This window comes from Dermacentor silvarum, chromosome 10, assembly GCF_013339745.2.
Source record: "Dermacentor silvarum isolate Dsil-2018 chromosome 10, BIME_Dsil_1.4, whole genome shotgun sequence".
Lineage (NCBI taxonomy): Eukaryota > Metazoa > Arthropoda > Arachnida > Ixodida > Ixodidae > Dermacentor > Dermacentor silvarum.
Genome location: NC_051163.1, coordinates 14,134,818 through 14,158,212, shown reverse-complemented (window position 1 = coordinate 14,158,212; position 23,395 = coordinate 14,134,818). Strand labels below are relative to the sequence as shown.

Here is a 23,395-nt window from a genome sequence, read left to right as displayed (position 1 = left end):
CACTGCTTTGATATGCTGCAAGCGCCAGAATGCGATTGCAAGAACCGAAAACACGTCATGGTGAATACGTTTTGGACATTTGTTGGACGCCACCTATACAAATACATGCGTTTTTTTTTTCAGCACATTTTATATATATATATATATATATATATATATATATATATATATATATGACGTTTCAGCCGGGGTCCGGCCTTCATCAAGACTACGTGCTTCAATTTTTTTTAATTATATATATATATATATATATATATATATATATATATATATATATATATATATATTAAGATTCCGCGCTTACCGATGCTCTGTTGCAATGTTTACTGATATTGTCGCAGCAAGATCGCATTTCATGCTCCAGATCGTTTAATATAAAACTTGGCCATGTAACCTTCCTGGCTTGTTAAGGAAAGAATTCGAAATTTGCTTTCGTCTGCGCCCCTCGTGTAGTCCCCATCCCCCCCCCCCCCCCCCCCCCCCCCCAAGCCCCTTTTTCCGTGAGTAAAGCCAATTAATTTCTTTAACGCTGCGTGAAAGGAAATGCACGCAAGATAGATCACGATTATTTTGTGGGGACAAAATAACCATCAAAGGCTGCAAACTACAATGCATAAAACGATGTTTTGTTAAGAAAGTAACTGGAACGCCAATGCATTGCTCCGCAATACTGGTGTCATCCTGAGAATTCGTTCTAAGTGGATCCGCCTTGCGAACTCCACGGCTAGAATTTGTAAAATGCGATATGTGCCATAAGGTAATTAGCTAAAAACTTCATTAGTGACTTTTTTGTTATTTGTCAATTATGCATTTTAATTTTTTGTGCAAGTAATGTCCCCCTCGTCGAGTAGACCAGCTCATGAACTAGAATTCTGCTATCTGCCACAAGTAACCTTTAATAATTTTTGAAAATATTCGCTGAAACACGCCGTATAATGTGTGATTAGCTAAAGCATCGGGTAGCAGGAGAAAACAGAAGACCCTAGAAGTACTCAAAGGATCGAGGAAAAAGAAGTTGAAAAAGAAAGATGAAAAAATATATTATTGCGCAATAATATAGAAGTGAAATTAACTTTGTGCAGTAAACTATTGCAAAAATTATATTAAAGATAAAGAGATAAAGGGCTGCTGTGTTATTCAAGCGCAATAGGTTAACATTAGGTCAGGTTAACATTGTGTAGGAAACTATTGGCAATATTATATTTAGGATTAAGAGATAAAGAGCTGCTGTACGTGTTAAAGGATTCACCGTATAAAGAAATATAAATGATATCAACTTCATGGAAACAATTAAAACACTGAAAAAAAAAACTTGCTCTGTCTGCGGTTTTTTTTTTTTTTTTTTCGAAGTAGGAAGCGAAGAATGGTGAGCAAGGTGAGTTCCAATGTATTCATGATAGCAGCGCGCAGTAAACAACGTACACATCATAAAAATGCGTTTGCCCCTTATTTTAAAGCAAAGGTTTCTTTGCATCTGTTCATTCGTCGATCCTGTCAAAACCAAAAGCGGGAAATTAGCGCAGTTGGTTACACGAGAACATTCAATGCAATTCCTCTTTATTTTTCCAAGACATTCTGGAAAAGGTTTCCTTGGCCAAGTATAGTGCCGTTAAACGTTTGTCTAGGTCTACTACATAAAGTCCGTTGTTGACATTTAGGAAACTGAATCAGAAAATCGTCCACGTAGCGCAGATTATTGTACTTATTATGCGCGTCATTACTGTCTGTGAATCTGTCAAAAGTTGTTTGTGGTAGCAACAAGCTTTGCAACACAGGCTACACATCGTGTAAGCCTATCTCGCAGACTTAGAACAACGCAGTCATGCAACAATCATGTCTATTGGGTCAGAGTTAAATGTATAAGAACTCTAATAATCGAATAAAGAAAGCCAACCCAAAATGTTAGTGTATACCATATATGTCCATACTTCTGTTTAGAGCGCTTCGATCTTAGCGCGCCTCATCGAAGAGTAATGCAACATCTCCAGAGTTCAAGGTACCCGGATTAATATAATTTGGCGTTTGCATCCAGTGGGCTGCAGCCCACCAGGAGCGGCGTCTTTCAAATCGTATAAGCAATGCAACGTTCTCGCTTTTTTTGCTTCGCGTTTCCCCGATGAACAGATAGAAAAGTGAACGTCCCGTATACGTGGTTTCATGGTATACGTATACAAACCTTATATACATACAATCTATCCGGGCTTTGTTAAGTTAATTTTATCTCGTACACATTTATAGTGCTGTCGGTGAAAGAAATCGGGTAGCTGAAAGTCAGTGCCACCTATATACGTGTCACTCCTGCCGCGTGTCCTGTGGTTTTGCACCGCACGGCGTTGTCTTTCCCAAGATGTCCATCGAATGCCGTGATCGTTCGGTATTAAAGGTCGTCGTCGCAGGAACGCGACCGCACTTTGCCGCGGCCTGCCGTGTTCCTCGCGACGCGACCACATAGAAAATCGGCGGGCAAGGCGGCGACGGCGACAGTGTCGCTAAGGTAGCGGTCGTCGTCGCTGACGGTCGGGTCTCGCTGGGCGCTGCCGCCGCTGTGGTACCAGTAAACGAGGAACCCGACGAACCAGACGAGCATGACCGCCATGACGAACACCAGGACCATGGAGAGCTTGTTGACGAGCCCTACGAAGAACTCGGGAGCAAAGTAGCCCTGCGGTGCCACCTTGACGGTGGCGTCCGGGCCGGCCACCTCGTAAAGGTAGACGTTCATCTTGCGGAACAGGTAGCCCGAGTAGGCCTTGCGCTTCTCGACGTTCTCCACGTAGGACACTTCTACCTGCGCGCGGTACGAACATTGAAGATGGCGGAAGAGGAGGGGGGGGGGGGAGGGGGGGGTATACAGAAGTGGTTCGAGAGAATGGGAGACCGGAAAGAGAGAATTGGGAGGACTGAAAGTTAAGAAAGTAGTAATTTAAATGTGGTTCTGGCGCAGCAGAAGTAAGCGGAAAGAAGAAGGGGTAGAAAAAGCGCCATTTCTGTCCCTTCTTCTTTCCGCTTAGTTTTGCTGCGCCAGAACCACATTTCAAGTATGAACCAACTAGCCCAATATCGCATTCTGCTGGTATAAATTCAAGGTATTCAAAAAGCCGCGTATGCGCAAGATTAGCGCTATAGCTTCAGCATGCATGTTACGCGTTCGTTACAAGCAGTCCTCGGGTTGCCATAGCTATAGTTTCGGAACGTTTCAAAAGATACGCTGCCTTCCAGTGCGCGCATGGTTGAAGAAAGCATTGAGAGTAAGTAGAAGAGAGCCGTGGGTATCCATACATTTACCCTCAGTGCCCGAAAGGAGCCACTCGAATGCAGCCGTACAAGGAAAACGCTAAAGGCTATCCACATAAAACTGCGACTTAAAAATAAATATGCAAATCCGACGCGTATCTTAGAATCTACGAGAAACGAAGCTTCCGTGAAGCGGTTAATTAAATGGTATAAACTTGCTCATTTCGTTCCTGCGTCTTTCGCGTAACGGAAACTGACGCACGCGCATGCGCTCTCGCGCACCCATGCTACGCAATGTGACGCACGCCGTGATCACCGCAAATAGCTAGTTGGCGTTGGCACGCTAGAATTATACGTGTGATTTCAGCCTAATGTAAAGAAAGAGTTACCTTTAGATCCACAGGTAATAAGATTATTACTGGTAGAAACAGGGGGTTTTCCATATGACGCTATAATGCTCGTGGGCCTCCACAGTTTGTGGAGAACTAGAAAGCAGTTCAACAATGCTGATGTCGAAGTGCGATCTGTGCGCGATAACTTCTTTGAAGGTGTAGCACAGTTCAAGGATGTTCATGGGGCGCACTCCCTGAACAGCCAACATGAATTGACATGCTTAATGAATTGGCAGTACTGAAAAAAAAAAAATTATATGTCGTGCCAGTAAAAATTTTGCTGACACGTTTTATATTTTGTGTTTGTTTATGATGTCAAAGTCGGCAATTAAGAAAAAAAAGATTGTAGCCTAATGGTTAGAACATCAGGCTGCTGTGCTGCGGAGCAGAGGTGCGATCCCACCATCGATCAGGCACATAATTCTCTCTCTTTTTTTAAGTATGAACTATTAGGCGAGACAGCAGCAGCAGCACCCATCAGCCACGGTCAGTAAAGTCTGGTTCGCAAGGAAAGCTATGCTTTAAAACTCCCAAAAGCGAGACTAGGTCAAGAACTACGCCTGTCTTCTTGAGTGCACTGTGCAATAAAAACCATACGCGCAAGCTGGCTTCTCCACACAGTGACTCGTTAGGAGGAGAAGCCAACTTTAGTCAGGTTCCTTGTTTGACAGGCGCCGACCGCCTCCTTCTGAGGATTAGCCGCTATGGAAGCTTCTGTGCCTTTCTTTCGCAGCTGGTAACTTGTATATAGTACTGGCGTGACGTCAAAGAACTAAATGTGTGTGCGTTTATGCACTGAAGCTATGAACACACGCACGGATCAATTCATGCAAGCTGACTTTATTACAATAATACGCTTTAGTCAAGCGCTGTCTTCGGCGTTGCTTCTGTCAGCCTTTTCACTTGACAGGCGATAGTTCAGCTCCACCCGTTTAAATTTACAGCGTTGGCTGATGGTATTTGTGCTTGTGTGCCTTTCTTGCGCAGCTGTGTAGCAACGTGTACGCTTACATGGTATTGGCGACGGGTCAAAAGCTATGCGTTTGTATGCATGCGTTAATGTATGCGTGCCCAAACGCGCGTAAGCTGGCTTCTCCGCAATAGTGGTTTTTATGGGGAGCAGAGAGCTTTAGTCAAGCTCCTCGTACGAAAGGCCCATAGACTTTCGTACGAGGGCCCTTCCTGCTTCTTTTTATAGCGTACTCACCTCGTCTACTTAGGCCGATTCATCGCTCAAAGTGAAGTACTATTGCACTTCGGATACTCAGTGAATTGCCTAAAAAATCTGTAGCGAACCATTTTAATCTGGCAGCGCAGTGTTCCAACATGTCACAGAACCAACTCACCCACTACAACAAAAAATTGTCAACTCTTATTGGTCCAGAGGCCTATTACGTCCTCTCTGATTGGCTCAAACGCCATTGCAGAATTTGAAAATGTGGAGGAATTCACCGATTTCTATAACAGCTCCGCCGGCTTAAATCGTTTGGTGATTAGCTCAAACGGTTTCTTGTGCACACGCGCCTACCTGGAGGTTAGCAAAGTACTCGATGATCTTCCAGGGCAGCATCGGGTCGTCCACAGAGTAGGTGACGTTGTCGAAGTCTAATTCCAGTGACTGCCTGGTCTCTGCAGAGGGCAGCGAGTGGTTGGCTCCAGCATCCATGTTCAATCGTGCAGTGGGCTTGCCTGTAACAGTGAGGTTATAAATATATTTCGGCACTATTAATTCCATACCTTTTTTTGCTGCGCGGCGCATTCAAAGCAGCGGCGTTGCGCCTTCCGCATTGGACAATTCACCGAAGTCACGTGTCATGGTGAGTGACGTAGCTAGCAATGCGTTCTACGTAGAGGCATTTGTGCATGTGATCTTGACTCTGGTTGGGAGCTCAGCATTCTCGAGAGGGAGGGCGCGCGGCGTTTGGAATTTCCGTTGTTCTCGGGGGGGGGGGGGGGGGGGGGCAGTGCTGTAATACTTTGCTGACACGATCGTCAGCGCGTGTTGTATACGCTGCGCTTGTCTCTGTTTAACTGGCAACTTAATAATATTGTTGACCTAAGAAAAACATCTGCACAAACTAGACAAATGTAAACATCAGTCTGTACATTTCAATTTAGCTTTGTTTATACAAATGCTCAACAGTGGTATTCACAAAAATGTCGACCGTAAGCAGCAGACGTTTTAGTCAGAAAACCAGAAGATCTTGTCGGTTTCTTCTTAGCTCACGCGGTGGTCATATTCTCGCCAACGCGAATTTTTCTTTTTTCTTTGTTTAAAGCAAGCTCATCATTATGAAACTGCAGCGCGCACACAACAAACGAGACACAAGGCAAAGGTAACACACAAGCACTGAATAAGCAAGCTCTTATTTTTTATCTCCACAGAGGTGCATTTCAAGAACACACATTAACCTTGTCAAAGCAAATACCAAACATTTACCTTTAAACAGCTGGCCAACCATATTTTTGACGCTGGCACGTGAATTGCTGGAGGCGTATTTCATAAAGAAAAAGGGTGATGCTTGTGTCAGTGTCCCGTCGGTCTGATTGCACAATAATGAGTAATAATGAGTTTCAATAAAGGTTTGTTCCTCGTCCTCCTTGTACACGTGTAGTACACTTGATGGTTCTGAGCATGTAAATCCTGTTTGTATAAAATATGGGTGTTTCTATGTAATAACCCCTTCAGCGGCGGTGGCTACGTTTGTGTACGCAAATTTGAATCGCCCGCCGCTGCAAGTGAAAGCGTCGGTGGGGAATTTGGGCGCCTTCCGCAGTTTCGTAGACGCTTCGCACGTGAACACCTAGCGCCATCTCGTTTTGGATGGCGAAGCTCAAGCTCAAACAAGCATTCAAGATGGACGCCTCCGCGTTTTACGGGTCGGCACGTGAGTACCCCCTACAAGTCTCTTAATTTTGCCATCATATGTTTTTAATAGCAAATATTTTTTATTGTGAGTTGCTCATTTAGGCTTCTGACGTTTGCTGATAATATTTAATTTACCTTAGCTGGAGCGAGGCTCGTGTTAAGGAGGGAAATGTATAAGCGTACACAAACGTGCGCACCGCGCCTCAATGCCGCAATCCCGATAAAAATACGGAAGTTGCTCGCGCAACTTATGCGTGTTGTACTGATTCGTAGCGCGTGCTTTGCGCCTTGTAGGTCTCAAAGATCACTCCCGTTCACGAAGAAGAGTAGGAACGTCCTCAGCTGAGCAATTTTGCTAAAAATTGCCAATGGAAATGTGTCGGATGGCGACTTCTCGGACGATGAGCTGGATGAGACTGTAGAAATAACAGTAAGTGTCTGTTTCTCGAAAATTCTGCAGCAATACTATTCATTGTCTAATTCTGTCTTGTTTGTTTTTGTAATCCGCACTAACACAGCCTCAAGAGAGCGAACGACCGGCATCAGGTATTGCTCACGAGGACAGTGAGGAAGAAGAGCCCGCGCCCGCGCCACCCGAACCACCTCAACCTAAACGCAAAAAGAAAGCAGAAGTGAAGTGGATTGACAAGGATTATACACCTACAAGCACTGATTGCACCTTCAGTCACCAAGAAGCGACTACTCTGCTAGAGCCTCTTGAATACTTTCTGAAGTATTTTCCAGCAGACATGTTCAGCGAGCTAGCCAAGTTCACTAACATTTATGCTTTGCAACAAGAAGGAGTTGAGCTGCAGACCACAGCTGATGAAATGAAGGTATTCTTCGGAATAATGATGCGAATGGCAGTCCTGAAGTACCCAAGAATACGGATGTATTGGCAAGAGGATACAAAAGTTCCCACTATTGCTGACACAATGTCATGCAAGCGGTTTTTCAAACTCAGGGCCATGCTCCATGTGACGGACGTTAACAGTCCGAGGGACCCTACACCTGATAAATTTTGGAAAGTAAGACCAATAATCAGTGCAATACAAACCCAATGTCTCAAGCTTGTACCGTTGCCAGATCAAAGCATTGATGAGCAAATGATTCCGTTTACGGGAAGGGTTGTTGCGAAGCAATTTGTGAAAGGGAAGCCCAACCCGGAAGGGATTAAAGTCTTTGTTCGCTGTAGTGCTGACGGGTTGGCCCACGACCTGGAAATTTACCAGGGGAAAGGTACGGGTGTAAGTGAGAACCATTTCCACCTCGGCCTAGGGGGTTCTGTTGTGATGCGACTTGTAGAGCATGCTCCACATGGGCACAACATCAGGGTTTACATGGATAACTATTTTTCTTCTGTGCCCCTCTTGCGGGAACTGAAAGAGCTTGGAATTTTAGCAAGTGGCACCATCCGATCGAACCGTCTCCTCGGATGCCCCTTGAAAAGCGACAAGGAACTAAAGCAGACAGGGCGCGGTAGCTACGATAGGAAGGTCAGCGAGGAAGGAGATATTGTAATAGTTAGATGGCACGACAACGGTCCGGTGAACATGGTGTCGACAATCACTGGCATCGGAGAGTTGTCAAAGGTGAAAAGGTGGAGCGAGTCACTGAAACAACATGTCGAAATTGACTGCCCGGAAGTAATTTCACAATACAATAGCTTCATGGGGGGTGTGGACAAATTAGATTTTTTAATGTCTTTGTACCCCCTCAAAGCCAAGACGAAGAAGTGGCCAGTCCGCGTAATCTCACACTTCGTAACATTTGCCATTTGCAATGGCTGGATAGAGTACATTCGGGACGCAAAGGAAGAAGGCATCTCCAAGAAGGACATGAAAGATGTAATGGCCTTCCAAACCGATGTAGCCCGCAGTCTCATCGCAATCAACAAAAGCGAGCGGCCCAAGAGGGGACGGCCGAGCAGCGCTGTGAGGCCAAGTAATTCCCGGAAAGCACACAACTCGACCCCAATGCCCACAAACTCCACAAGATATGATGGCATCAACCACTGGCCAAGGCACGTCGCTACAAAGTTCGCTCAACGATGCAAGAACCACGGATGCACTTCGAGGTCCCGAGTTTGCTGCCGCAAGTGTGAAGTCTTTCTTTGCTTGTCTGCTGCAAACGACTGTTTTTACGAATTTCACACCAAGATCTGAAATCATGTGTCGTAGCACTCGACTGTTTCCGAAAAATGTTTTATTTGCACAAACAAATTACCCGAAACAAGCAGTTTCTAACCGTAAAGCCTTACTCCTAGACAAAAGCTAAAGGTCGCCATTGAGGCGCTATGTACACAATTGTGCACGCAACAGAAGTTCTTGGTATGGACAAAAAACAATTGTAGGAATTTTTTTTGTTTTCTGGCTGTTTAATAAAGTACCTTTTGAATAGAGTTATAATTTTCTTGGCAGTTTTTCTTAATTCGCACCTGAAGGGGATAATTTCAGTCGCAAGTTGGCGCTCTTTCTGTCCCTTCGTATTACCTCTTAGTTTTGTTGCGCCAGAACCACATATCGAGAACCAACTAGCCCAACATCGCATTCTACTGAGCCAATGTGGCCTCAAATACGAAAAAATCCTATAACGCATATATGTGACGTCACACTGGCGAACCGGCGCTATGGTTCTGGCGCGAAATTCACAACATGGAACTTTCACCTTCATCATCTCTTCTAATAATCAACAATTTTAATGAAAATAATGACAATATAGTTTACAAATAATATTTTATCATTCTAATATGATTTACTGTATTTAGTGTCACTTCAACACACACACGCCGGAGTGTATTCCCGGCTCGTTTTTCGTCGTACTTTCTATTTCACGTCTTAATCTGCGCAAGCTGTAGTCACGGCTGAAATGACTTCTGTGCTGTTCCTAACTTACAACGCGCGGAAGAAAAATATCACGTATCAATTAAGGGTGAGAGACACCTCATCGTCGTGCCAAAATTTCGATAAGATGACTTTGTCACTGGCGTCTAAATTACTTTTTTTAAATATGGCAGACTATATGTGTCCGACGTAAATATATCGTGGTACTATCATAATCGATTTGAACGTGGCAACTTTAGGCTTAATCGAGCTAGGCTGATGTGTTCTCGCCCATTATAATTTTGCGATAAGGCACACTGTGGATTGCGATTTATTTCTTCTGCCGCCGTATATAATACGCTTTTGCTTTGGAAATCAAGTCAGCGTCACACCAGATTAGACTACACTTAAATCTCGTTATAACGAAGTCGAACGGGCGCCAATTTTTTTTCGTTATAACCATTAGTTCGTTATAGCCACTGACTAATTATTATACGGCTAATTATTGTATTCGATGGTGTACTCACTACAGGTAAGTCATCGCGGAGGCATTAGCTCCCGTCGCAGCCGAGCGGCTGTGTCTAAAGTAAAGTGCTAATCGAAAAACGGCGAAAAACTGGGATCAAACACAAAAACACTAGAACTGGTTTTATTGTGCTCGACGCTAGCTGCGTAGCCTTTCATGTAGATGGCGCGAAAAAGTTTGTGATGCTTCGCTGCTGCATCTTCCTCAAGCGAAGGACGGCCTTCTCAGCAGCAGCTGCTATCTCGAGACCACCTTCGCCGTCACCATACCCGCCAAAGTCTCTGGCTTTTCTCTGGAGTAGTGCGCACAGCACGCTAACAGAAGTTAGGCTTGGCCAGCTTGGCTTAGCTAGCTTGGTCAACTTGTCTTGGCTTGGGCCGTTGCCGGTGCAGCGCAGCCGCGGGAGATTTAAACTGTGACATTAAGAAGCCCGCAAAGCGCCGCGTATTTTAACAAATCAATATTTTTGGTGCAAAGCGGGCGGGGCGGTTAATTGTCATTTTGAAACGAAAATTTTTCGTTATATCCGTTGATCAGTACAAACCTTTTTCGTTAAAACGAAATTTTAAACACGTGTGTTTCTATGGGGACTTTCAAGAGGAATTATGATTATTTCGTTATATCGATTATTTCGTTACAAACCGATTCGCTATAACGAGATTTAAGTGTATATCCCCCTTCGCTGATGAAAACACGATCACCGCTTTCATACCATCCAAGACGGCAGTCGCATCACATCCGCGCTTTTTTGTTCGTCGATGGGAATTACACCAGTGTGCTTAATACGGCCAATGCACGGGAATTAATAATCATCGCTAGAAGATATTCCAAATTCGCATCACAAGCTTGCGTCTGATGACATTGATGTCAAGATGAAGTGACATGTGAGCTTGGTAAGGATATATTTCCAAAGCGCACCCTTGATGACTACCCTGCCGGGCTTCCAGGGCATGTCATTAGCAGCCCAGGGTCGGCCGGACGTGTCCGCGATAGGCTGAAACGGCCCCCACGTCGTGGTCGCGGCCTCCCAGCTGGTGGGGCTCCTGGCCATGCCATGGCTGCGACACAGCTCCGGGTCGCCGAGAAGCTCGCACAGGCTGTCGAGGAAGCCAGCTTGAGCCGATGGAGCCGCCACTGTCAAGAGCAGTACGGCGAGCAGCTGGGCCGACCACCGTGCCGCGGCACGTCCCGCCATGGCGGCGGCAACCGGCCGGACAATGGATTGGATTGGATAAGTACGATACGAGTGCCGGATAGCTATCATCATCTTGACATTCTGTCAATTTTCCAGTGTGGGTATGTCAACGTTTATAGTATCTATAAACGTTGGGGTATGTGCCAGTGACAAGAGGGACTGCTACCATATTCCATTGCCGGACTAGCATGATCTGCAGTGTCAATGATGATGATGAAATGATGATGAAATGTGGATGAGCCCTTTGCATCGGGCGGGCAAATCGAATATGCCTTAGACAAAGAAATCGAACAAGCAAAAAAAAAAAAGAAAGAAAGCATTCCACATACGCACACACACGCACTATATAGGGCTAGTCCGCCGTTAGTGTAGCGGGAGCAGCGTCCGCATCTTCTCTATCCTCCAGCTGATCAGTACCCAGCTGCCTCTCCCGAAATGCATTGTATACTTAATTGTGGCAAAATTGAATTTGTGGCGCCACTTTAAAATTTTAGCCATCACGCCCAACCAGGCGAACAACCGATTTCGTAATACTTTGAGCAACAGTGCAGCATACCATAAAACACTTAATCCGTTGATGGTCATATTTAACCCACCGTGGAGGCCGCGCTTACAATGTCCAGGCAACCGGCGTGGTCCAGGCCTCGCAGACATTTCCGACACTCCAGTCAGGCACCCCTCGTCCCCCCGTTCATTTATGATAACGATATGTATCTTTTTAAACGAGTAGCATTTCATTACTCTAGCCAATTCTCTGTAGTGGATATAAGCCACAGCACATCAGACCTGGCCCGGCCGCAGGGGCAGCCGGCAAAGCCATGAAAGCCTCCGCTACCGTCTTATTCGCGCTGCAGTCCCTGTGTCTGCTCGGAGAGCACGGAGCCACCCAGAACCGGCAGTACGACGACGCTCGCATCGCCGACGAGCTGGGACGCTTGCTCAAGCTGCCGCAGCCGCTTCACTACGCGGGGCCGGACTTCCACTTCGAGTACCCAGTGTTCGCCAATAACGGCGTCACCTTGGCGGTGAGCGAGCTCATTTTGCCCACCGCGACCATTATGGCGCCAGGAGCTGCGCATTGAACAAACTGATGGGTAGGGGTTGGAATGCACAGCTTTCTTTGGCTACCGTGCGCGTTTTCTTGGACGCGGTATCGGCGGTCGCTTGCCTGAGGGAGAGCGCAATGCCGGAACGCTCGCGACAGACCATCGCCGTGGGAGAGGAGGGAGTCGGGATCACCTCTCACACTTCCCTGTGGATAAGTTGCGCCATCTAGCAGCGCTGCCATGAAGTCCGCGCGTGGCGTGTCTGAATAGATTGTCGCCAAAGCACACACACACACACACACACACACGCACACACACACAAAAGAAAAACTGAAAGCTTTTCTTGGTCACTGACATTGTCACATGCCCAGGAATAACCCAAGTTGGCGTCGAAGAGGTTCATTAAAGAGCGGCACACACCCAGTGGCACACACCCAGTGACCCAAGTTGGCGTGAAAGAGGTTGATACAAACATACATACGTCAAGCTGGGTTAAGCTCCCAAAAAATGCTAATATCATAAAACCATGCACAACGGTTGGTTTCGAACGCGGTTCCCTCAACAGAGCAACCCGATGTTCTATGCCCATTAGACCATGAACTACCGAGTGATTCAAGTTGGCGTGAAAGAGCTCAGAGACAGGCAGAAAGACAGAACACGAACGTGGTGAATTTTCCAACGAAAGCTAATTGCATTACCTGTTAGAAGGGGTGTTTAGACCAGCAAGTATAGAATACTCCGTGAGCGAAAGAGTTGGATTTTAAAAAGTCATAGTTTCGCCTGAAAGGCGAAGCATCCGTTACGATAGAAAATTATTAGACAGCTATACAAAGTAAGGATAGTAGTTTTATAGGCTGTATAAACTCGTGAACATTCGCTTAGTAACTAAATTAACAAGCATGGTGTCACGCGCGCACAGGCAAACGTGAACACATCCCACTCGCTGATCGCGGACACTCGCTGTCAAAACACTGCATGGTGTGAGGAAGCGCGGAAACAGCAGCGAGCGAATTGACCTTCGTGCTGCATATCTCGCTTCAACGCGAACGCGAAGCTATCGGCCCTCGGCGCACGTGGACTCTGTCCCCATCGCAGATCGCTTTCAAGATGGGGCCCGCTCAGCCGCGCCACGCGCAGCCTACTCTAGTACACTGTAGCGCAGCCGGAGTTGCCGGGAGGGGCAGAGAGGAGGAGAGGAGCTGTCGCCAACACCTACTAGGCTGTCGCTCGCTCGCCGCGAGAAGGCGGCACTGTCGGGAGGAAGGCGGGACTGTCGCTCGCTCGCTCGGGCTATTACATTAGAGAGGTTTAGCTTAATTGTTCAGTAATCGGGTAAACGCAGGCGGACCGAGCGTTGGGGCGGAGGCGTAAACGTGAGTGGCCTGTATGGTGCTGCCACCTGGTGGCACAGATATCAGACAGACGAAAGCAGCTAATATTGCAGTAACCAAGTGTATTCTACTTCGCTGCTGGTGCAAATTTTCGGCAGTGGCGTAATCGTGTTGCTGCAGAAAATTTACACCAGCAGCAAAGTAGAATAGACTTGGTTCCTGCAATATTAGCTGCTTTTGTCTGTCTGATATCTGTGCCACCAGGCGGCAGCACCATACAGGCCACTCACGTTTACGCCTCCGCTGGTCCGCCTGCGTTCACCCGATTGCCGGACAAGCTAAACCTCTCTATTGACAATCATTGTCGATGGCTTCTATTTTTATTGCGATAGCAATTATATGGACACTCAAAAGCAGATTTCTGCCGTCGGCGTCGCCGTGAGGTTCCGTATGACGTTATTTGGAGAAGAAATCGTCGCCGCGCGCCGAACGCTGTATGTGCGAGTGAAAGGGCGCGAGGGGCGCGTCTTTCACGGGGAGTGAACGCACGGCGGAGAACAAACGCGCGTTCTGCGCCGTGCTCGCTTAAGGGCTGCAGAAGTAGGCGTCTCTGTTCTCCTTCACAATCACCATGTATGTAGAGCAAACGCGCCTTCTTCCGACGAGCGAGAGGCCGTGGGGGAGGGGGAGGGAAGGGAGGCGACGTTTAGCTGCGGCACGCAGTGCCTATTTATATCAGAGGCTCCGGCAACAGTCACCAACGCCGCACGCATTTTGAGCAAACGCGGGCAAAACGCCGATGGCGTCGACAACAGTTCTTCGTGTTGCCGATGCTGCATGTCCAAGTTTATACAGCTGATAAAGCTAATATCATTACTCCATATAGCTCTCTAAAAGTTTGCTATCGCAATTGATGCTTCGCTTTTCAGGTGAAACTGCGACAACTTTTTTTTTTATTGCAATGACTATTATATCGACACTCCAGGCGCGTTTTTGCCATCAGCGTCGCCGTGAAGTTCCGTATAAAGTCCAAGGGCGATAACACTGTCGCCGTGCGCGCGCCGTATGCTGTATGTGCGAGAGAAAGCGTGCGAGGGAAGCTCAATCTAGTGCACGCAAGGGAGGAAAACGGGAAGGAAGCGCGCCGTCTTCAGTCGCGCGCTAGGTTCCGGGGAAAGGAGGGAGGTGGTGTACTCCGACAGCAACTGCTTAATTCGCGGCCACGCGCGCCATATCTTGAAAGCGATCTATGTTATTGAGGGCAGAGTCTAGGCGCTTCGATGGCTCATACCTTTGTGCGTGCTGCGTTCTCGCCGCTCAGTTTACGCTGAAGCGATAGACAGCACGAAGGTTACTTCGCTCACTGCTGTTGCCGCGTTTCCCCATTCCAGCGTTTTTCCGCGCTCATCAAGTGTGATGTGTTCATGTTTGCCTGTGCGCGCCGACACCATGCTTGTTAATTTAGTTAGGAAGCGAATGTTTGCAAGTTTGTACGGCCGATATAACTAATATATCCTATACTTTGTCTATTAATTGGCTACCGCAATCGGTGCTGCGCCTTTCGGGCGAAAGTGCGGCTTTCTTTTTAATTGCGTCAGCAATTACACAGGAGCTCGAGGCTCATTTACGCCGCCTTTGTCCTGCGCGTTCCCGTTCGACGGCACATGCGCGACACATGCGCGGGTCTCATCGAGGTGCCATGCCTGCGACGTCACTGGCAGCTCTCCTCATATCATGCCAGCGTAGGGAGCTGTCTTCATACGCACACCTACGCTCGAGTGCGTAAAGGCCCCCTACGCCAGCGTTGTGGGACACCTGGTAGCAGCCACGGCACTGTTCATTTTGCCCTGCCCTGCAGAAGTTGCCGAACCCACATATAGGGAGGTTGTGGGTTCGGCTTTCACTGGTGGCAAGATGTTTTAGATGCGAAGCAGCTTATGTTCGGGGCTATGTCAGTCCCTCCCTCCCTCCACCGTGCGGCGTCCACACCCCTACTGCACATGCGCGTCCTACTCCCCCTCCTCTCCTTGTCTCATCTCCTCCCTCCTCCTCTCCTCTCCGGATTGCACAACGAATGGCAGCACCTGCGGCTCCGCGCGCGATAATGCGAAGCAGCTTATAGGTTAGAGGCGCGACGGCAGGCGCCCCAGAGGCACCGGCAACAGTCACCAACGCCGCGCACGTTCGGTGCGAACGCGGGCAAAACGCCGACGGCGTCGACAACAGTTCTGCGCGTTGCTGGTGCTGCTGCATGACCAAGTTTATACAGCTGATAAAACTACCTTGAGTCGACCCCATGGCTGCTTCGCATACTACTCAGGGTTCCCCTACGGGAAGATGGTGTAATTTTTTTTCGTCCACTTTCATGTCCCTTTACCCTATCATTTCTATATTCCAATTAAAACAATAAATAATTCCCCCAATACTTTCCGTTACTTCGTTATATGTTGGTTTCATATGGTTGTGGCTAAAAATAGGACCACTCAGTTTCCCTTCCGCTAATACTCCAAGTATAACTTAAATGACAATTAAGGTGATGCAAGCACCACTACATCTTCGCGACGTCACGATTTGCAGCTTGTGGAAAGGGCCACGTACACGCTCACGATTGGTGCTACATTCGCTCACATGTTTACAGGAGACCGGAGCGAGAACGCGCACGTTAAGCGCAGAATTGTGCAGGGCGTGACGTACAGCCTGGACGACTTCTCGCTGCCCTGGCGCCTAGTGCGCCACTATGCACGGATGCAGCTGAGCACCTACAAGATGGCGGCCGGCAACCCGGCCATGAGGGCCGCCATAGCGCGTCACAATGCGGAGCGCATGACGGACTTTCTCAACCGCGTCGAGATGGCCGGGATGCGGGGAGCACAGTTCGGCCATGGCAACGTTCAAGTGGTCCAGGTGCGCATACAAACAATGCGCACGCTACGAGCTCGAAAATCGCACCCGTGGCGCCACCTGCTGTCAGTGTCCGAGCGAACTATTCTGGTCGCTTTAATTGTGCAGTTATCAAATGGAGTGAAGCGTTTGCAGTTAGCCACCCTCTGTCTGTTCTAACCATCAGCAATGTCGTCTTCATGAAGCCTGCCTAGTGCAGGGTCCCATAAAAATTAAAGTGACACTGACAAAATTTACGCATTTTTTTTTCTCACTTTAATGGTTTCATTGTGATGCTTATGAGCTTTGAATCCTCGAAAAGCGTCGAGACGGTGCATCCTTGGCAAGAGCTACCAGTTTCTTGGGTGGCATTGGGGGATGTTCAGTCTTCCTACTCTCCACAAAATCCTGATACATTTTTATCCATCATTTTTGTTTATTTGATATTCTTTCTTGTCACTATTTTGGTATTTAATTTAAGCACGCAATAGCTTTGCTGAAGTGCATGACCAATTTTCTTGTCGCCCGTTAGGACAACAGGCTCGACGCCATGTTGGATTTTGCTTCAAACAGCCCCATAGCCATGTGCATTCTTTTTTCTCTCTCTGACCATGCAAAATTTGCACAAGTGAAAGCAAGATCCCGCCACATTGCAGGAATCAGGGCTGATGTCCGAGGTGAAGCTGGTATCCGAGGTGAACGTATATGTCGTAGTGACCCTGGTGGCTGCACTAGTGGTTTTATTCACCGCCTACTGTTCCTGCGTCATCGCCAAGCATGTGTCCTGCCTCCTAAAGGACACTGCGCCACAGCCCGTAGCCCAAGAACGGGCATGTCTCCTACTGCAAGCGGCTGAGTGATGCACCAGTGCTGTGCCCCTTCGCCCATGCACCGCGGGGTGCCACATGAAGACATGGGCAAAAGGCAGCCAGGTGTGCTGCTAGGCTCAAACATACAAGCCTTTTTGTTGGACTTGTAGAACTACGTCAGGCGCAATAGTTGCACTCCACATCACAAGCTGTTGGCAGCACTGTGAAAAGTACAGCTAGCGTGGGCCAATCAACACCGCAATATCATGTCTGCTGTTCAAGCTCGAGCGTGTCTCGATAGCTTCCAAAACTATGCGAGCTAACAGGTCGCCAGTGCTCTATCAAAATTTCACATTACCAGTGTCCCCGCCCGTTCTTGTGATGTTTTTCTGTCTAAGGTGCCAATTTTTTGATGACAGCACCACTAGAGTGTGTGTGTGGATGACCTCCGAGATCAGGCGGCGCGCATACGCTTGCCCGCCGCTCAATCTCTGAGGCTATGGGATGCGGCGTGTATTGCAGGTGGCATTAGTATCACAAAGAAGATGCATAGGAGTGTCGAGAAGGCAGCACAGAGGATGGCAAGCGAAAGAGGGCAATAGTGATGATTAGCCACAAAAACTGAAGCTGAAACGGGAGTGCTCATCTGATTGCTTAGTTTCGAGTCTTACAACTTGTTCTCACGGAGAGCAATAGGGTTGGTGTTATGGTATTCCTTGAATCATACAGAAGCCATTGACACCCTATTTAGCGAAATCTGAGGAACAATTATTCTGCAAATCGTTGCAGAAAATAAAGGAAGCTTGAATAAAATTAGAACAGGATTGACAAACAAAAATGCATCTCGTATTCGAAATAAGCACATAACATTACATATGTACTATATGTATAATTTTTCAGCACCATACATTGAAGAATAAAGGTTTTCCAAAATTTTTGGTCTAGGACCCTTGGCTATAGTGTTCCTTTAAGACGTGCGAGGCACATATTGAACTCTGCACGTTGTCCCACATTTTATTTGCAGATGGCATGCAAGTGTGCTATGCAATTTGATACCTAGAATAAATGATGACACACTCCAGATATATGACAACTTCTTGCTTTACTTCAGGCATTACAATTCCTCAAAAAAAAAAAAAAAAGCTTGTCTCTGTAATGAGACTGATGACAACAGCCCTGTTCAGCATTCAGGTGAGCGTATATGTACATTTATTGGCCACACAAGAGCATTGGTGGCCAATTCTCAACAAGCTGAGACAAAAAAGGCTCAAGAAAACGTTGCCATAGGGTAGCAATAACGCAAAGCCAGGTCAGGACCACTCTGGTTAAATGCGCTTGTTCAAAATACGCTACAGTGGCGAAAAGGCTCCGCTTCTGCTTTTGGATGACAACAAATATGAAAACCATCAGCAGTCTTCAGCATCAAATTACTATATAACTGGAGGGAAATGAGCCAGTCTCCACTTTTACACCTCACTGCTTCGATTGCATTGCACCCCCATGTAAGCGAACGAACAAGAAGTAAGGTGGCACGAGCAACCGAGCACTGTAACTTTAGAGATGAGCTTTCTGCGACTGTCTTTTATGCTACAATGCATTACAAAATTGATCACTTAATGTTCAACATAATGTGGGCTACGAGAAAAACAAAGCCTCCCAAGAACAGAAGTGTAGACGGCTTGTACCGACATCGTGATTGCCAAGCTGGTGAACCACTAGCTGCTAATTTCTGGCTTTAGCTTTTAAAATGTGCAGTGAAAGCCGTGAATGGTTCGGCAACAGGGCCTCCGTAACGTCAGGTGCGTGCCATCTACTACACTAAAGATTTCTTGGCAAGACTCACTTCCGTAAATGCTCAAGAAATGGAGGACCCGAAATATAAAAAGATTACTGCAGAAGATCTCTTGCACACTTGACACATAACAGAGACAGAAAGCACGTAGGAATGTCAAACAATCTCTACAAGAAGGCCTGCTATACCCCGAGAGACACCAGGCTTTTGCGAGCATAGCATCTGCACTTCCTGGCTGAATTGGCATTCATGTTGAAAAGAGCAGCAGTAGCAACGAGGTGCGATGGTCACCGAGTGGAATCCTTCGAAGGCGTGGCAGAGATAAAGAGACAAGAAAACAAACGAGTCTATAATGCTAGTCCCTTTCTCTTTCTTTTTTTTCCCCTATCCGACCGCAGAGATGATGACCTGGCAGACGTCGAGGTCTTTGCTGCGCACAGCGAGGTTCATGGTGACACCCTGCGCGATGCCCGTCGTTGCCAGCCGCGCCCGTACCAGAACGTCGTGGCCACCCCGGTAAACGCCGGCCAACAGTAGCGTGTGGGAGCTCTTGCCTTCAGGCACCTTGTCCGAGCGCTCGCAAACTTGCATGCCCAGGAACTGGATGATCTGCTGCACAGCATCTGCAAGGGTGGCGGCACCATGCGCTGAAGTTTTTTTCAATTGGATTTAAATTATTTTGGGTAATTACTTAAATGTAATTAACTAAGCAAGCCTGCTTGCTAACTTTGTGAAGAAATGTAAAAGAAATGTCAAATCATTGTCAAGCGTTCACTGCAGGTAACTGTATGCCTGCTATTTTATTATAGAGTGATCCAAAAGTAAAATGAGAGGTGAATATATAACAATTTGAAAAGAATACTGTAGCAAAATGCATTTTTTTCACAATAAATGAACAAGAAAATAACTATGTTAAAAAATTTGTAACCAGATATCTCACAGCCAAAGCAGTTACAATTGTTGTCGACAGATGTGTCAACGCAATTGTGTGAACTTCTGCAGGATGATAACACCACCAGCTGTCAGTGAATAATGTAATCTGTCTATATAATTTATTTTATTTCTTATTTTAAAGAATGCCACATTTTCCTTTCTGTAAAAACTGCATCTTGCTAGTGGTTGCTAGACATTTCAAATGAATAAATCGGTACTTTTTCTATTTGGATCACCCTGTATTAAAGACTTCTGCTTGGACAGACAAACTTAAGCATCATGACTTTTACCTATAGTGCGATTTTTTCATACCTCATGTAAGTTGGATCACCCCCGTAAATAGACTTTTGCTTGGACATACAAGCAAGCATCATGACTTGTATTTATTCTGTGATTTCATTACTTCTCGTGAAAGTAATCTCCTCCTTAAGTAATCCACCTCAGGCAGTGGGAGAAGTGCCATCTGCTGCAGGTGCTGCTTTAAAATTCTGTTCAGCCTTAAAATAAAAATGAAAGTAAAACAGAAAGAAAGAAGACAGCTGCTACAAAGAGTAGCCACAAAGTGCAGCGTAATCTGCGCCTAACTAGTTTAGGCAGTGAATTCAAGGCCCACCCTGCAACGTCTTCATGGTGCTGAGGGCGTACGTGTCCTCCACCTGGTTCCCATTTCCAAGCTCTTCCCAGGAGGCAGCAAAGTTGGCCTTGAGAACCTTCTGTACATGGTCGGCCACTGTCAGCTCAAGGTCTTCCAGCTGAAATGCCAAATGCCTCGCATTCACACTCCGGCACTTTATTTATTTATTTACAATACGTCAAATATCCCTGTTGGAGGGGTTTTACATGAGGGTTTGGCGAGTATATGAATTAGCAGAAACACAAAAATTTACTGCAGCTAGCAGAGGAATCAGTTGCAAGAACAGCAAGTTATAACAAAAAAATTGAAATTGGTAAACAAAAAAAAATGTCAGTTTTGCCCGTCAGGTGAAGCAATGATTGCAATAGAATTTTCTATTGCAATCGTTGCAATTACACACTTCTGCAATCACACAAAAATTGCAAGCAATTCGACTCCGTTCATTCGAGAGCCAGCAATTTTGAGGCCGAGGAGCCTTCAAAATTGACTCGAGCACGAGCCCAACCTGATCAGCATGCATCGGCGTCTTGTGCTGCAACAATTCACGAAACGCTTTGAATTGCCTAGATGCCAACTACAGCTGAGTTTGTCAAATTTTTTTAGTGGCTTCGGATCAAACATTCTCCCTGTTAGTACGTGTTTCTCTACATTTTCTTCCAAAACATATGAACAAGGTTCTATTGTCCATAACCGGACAAGTCACCAGTAAGTTAACGACACAGTGAATGTGTGTTAATGTATGGTAGAGGACTACTTACCACGTACTCATCCTCGTAGCCTTCGTCGTCGTCTGGCTCACCAGTGTTGGGATCACAGTCCTTGACCAGGTACTTCAAAGTGTTGCTGAATGTCCCTGCGACTGAGCATGAACCCAAGTTGTAACAGTAGCAAGCACATCAAGAATGCATGGATGATGGGTCAAATAGATTTTGCTCGTCAATTAAATGAACAGTGTGCATGCCTTGCTTATAACCAGATCAGACAGGTAAATTTAGTAACACTTTGAGCAAATGTACTTCATTTCGCTGATTGTCACTTTGGTGGCGGGATGCTGGACGGCAAAATGAGGTGTCATTCAGGATTGATAACAATGACGATCTATGAAGCCAGAGGGCTTGATATGATTACGAAAATTTAAGTTTCATAAACAAATATTCTTTCATCATGCAAAAAAATATTCTTATTTACAAGAACCTTTGCAATATAAAATAGAAATGCTATAATCTCGTTAACTCACGTATTCAGTTTGAGCCCCATACAACCAAGGAGTATATCCATTATCCATACCAACAAAATGCAGACACTGTGGATGTGTTAAAAAAAATCCCACGTATTTCAATGTGTTTCCGTGAAAACCGCTTCGTGTTGCCTATAGTACTTTCCAAATTACTGTTCTTTTTTTAATCCCCAAGCATGTGCTTGACTTTCTGCAACTACCTTTAGTTTTTTGCTTCAGCCATTCTAGCTTTACTGGCAGCATGCTCTTCTAATTACATAACTTTTCATGGGAGTCAATGTTGAGATAGACATCTGAGTCATGTCCTGTTTACTTGCAGCACAAGTGAACTGATGTTTCAACAATGCCTAAATGAAAATGCCTAAATGTGAGCCACTCATGAAATGTACGCACCCAGGAGAGGATCTTCAAGCTCCATTTCAAGGCAGACGTACGCCGTGCCAGGAACGTTGTATGCCAGCTTGGAACAGGACACTTCCGCGATAACATGGAAGCCCTCTGCTGGTTCTACAGCCACACGCACATGCTCTAGAATCTGGTCGTTGAGGGTGTTGGTACAATCGAACTGTAAAGAGATCAAAGCAGGAAACACATTACCACAGACTAAAGTGCACATTAACAAGTACAGGTACAGAGTAGGGTAATGCACTGTCAATAAATGATGTGTCAAAGTGACACAATTTTACTCCAATGTGCTGCATACTCTCTTGAAAGAAATCAGAGATAGCAGGAAGATCCTTTCTGAATTTTATAGCAAGTCCTCACAATTAAAGAATGATTAAATTTTGACTTAATCAGTAACGTCCCATTCTTCTTTCATAAAAAGTTGGAATCATCAGTCCAAACCACATGTACGCATTTAATCACTAGCTGTAAATATAATGAGGAAGGAAAAATTGCTACTTTGCCATAGCTGATGGAATACGGCATGCCGAACAGCCTGTCAAAGGTGATAGTGCCTTTAATAAGGAGGTCACGTGTAGCAATACTCTGCAATCTGAAGTGAACTGGAGTAACCATTGGACAAGCAGAACGATAATTGGCATGCAGCTTAGATTCCGTAGTTTTTTCCTCACCACTACTGGACAAAATTGGCAAAAAGAATTCACGTCGACGAATGTGGACACTGTGACTGAAGGCGCTAAGGAAGATAAAATGGAACTGCCGTGGCTAGGAATTGAACCCACGACCAAGACACTCAAGATAATGTGCGCAAAACAAGGAGTCCCACCTGTAATACGACATGCCTGCTGTAGACGTGTTTGATGCATTTGACGACATACTCCGTCTCGGATTCGGTGAGGCTCACGGCAGGTGAAGACTTGAACAGCGGGCCCAGGCCGAGCGCCACGAGCTCAGGAATATTGGCCAGTTGTTCTGAAACAACATAACAATTTAGTGATCTGTCTGCCTCCACATCGAGCTGCTATCAAAGCATAGCAGCAAGGCTCACCTGCGTACAGATCTTGCCTTGACGCAGCCACTTTGTCCGGTTTGCCCTTGGGTACGGCTTCTGCGTCAAGTTGTAGAGGCCATTGTTTGAGTCGAGTTTACTCACCACATGTATACAGCTGTACATAAGCGATTGGTGATCGCTTTAGTCATCCCCCTCCTAAGAACACAGCTTGAACAACAGCTCTTTAAATTAGGCACTTCAGGCTTCTCTTTCTGAACTTCTATGAATACACGCAACAG

At 46.3% G+C, this 23,395-nt stretch overlaps 3 protein-coding genes and 1 long non-coding RNA gene across 6 annotated transcripts in view; 1 reads left to right on the top strand and 3 right to left on the bottom strand.

The window, feature by feature from the left end:
* Positions 1-1,385: 1,385 nt before the first annotated feature.
* LOC119465883 (uncharacterized) lies at positions 1,386-11,344 on the bottom strand. The gene is made up of 3 exons (XM_037726360.2): positions 10,762-11,344; positions 5,155-5,315; positions 1,386-2,788 (listed from the first exon to the last, which is right to left on the bottom strand). Exons 1-3 carry the CDS (start codon positions 11,108-11,110, stop codon positions 2,378-2,380), a joined length of 921 nt encoding a protein of 306 aa, XP_037582288.2. The 5' UTR covers positions 11,111-11,344; the 3' UTR covers positions 1,386-2,377.
* Positions 11,345-11,698: 354 nt separating this feature from the next.
* Positions 11,699-17,155, top strand: LOC119466224 (uncharacterized). Its single transcript, XM_037726706.2, has 3 exons — positions 11,699-12,063; positions 16,098-16,319; positions 16,952-17,155. The coding sequence occupies exons 1-3, from the start codon at positions 11,857-11,859 to the stop codon at positions 17,153-17,155; spliced, it is 633 nt and encodes a 210-aa protein (XP_037582634.1). The 5' UTR covers positions 11,699-11,856.
* LOC125940890 (uncharacterized) lies at positions 13,213-15,339 on the bottom strand. The gene is made up of 3 exons (XR_007464062.1): positions 15,184-15,339; positions 14,361-15,100; positions 13,213-13,789 (listed from the first exon to the last, which is right to left on the bottom strand). It is a non-coding gene; the product is annotated as an uncharacterized LOC125940890 (long non-coding RNA).
* A 1,032-nt stretch (positions 17,156-18,187) lies between the features above and the next one.
* Positions 18,188-23,395, bottom strand: part of LOC119466219 (coatomer subunit gamma-2-like) — a 39,170-nt gene continuing 33,962 nt past the window's right edge. For all 3 annotated transcript variants that reach the window (XM_037726701.2, XM_037726702.2, XM_049657538.1), the window contains 6 exons: positions 23,154-23,213; positions 22,932-23,077; positions 22,094-22,265; positions 21,222-21,322; positions 20,443-20,581; positions 18,188-19,519 (listed from right to left, as the gene is read on the bottom strand). In XM_037726701.2, the coding sequence (XP_037582629.1) occupies positions 19,281-19,519; positions 20,443-20,581; positions 21,222-21,322; positions 22,094-22,265; positions 22,932-23,077; positions 23,154-23,213 (857 nt within the window). In that variant the 3' untranslated portion in view covers positions 18,188-19,280. The remainder of the gene's footprint in view (positions 19,520-20,442; positions 20,582-21,221; positions 21,323-22,093; positions 22,266-22,931; positions 23,078-23,153; positions 23,214-23,395) is intronic.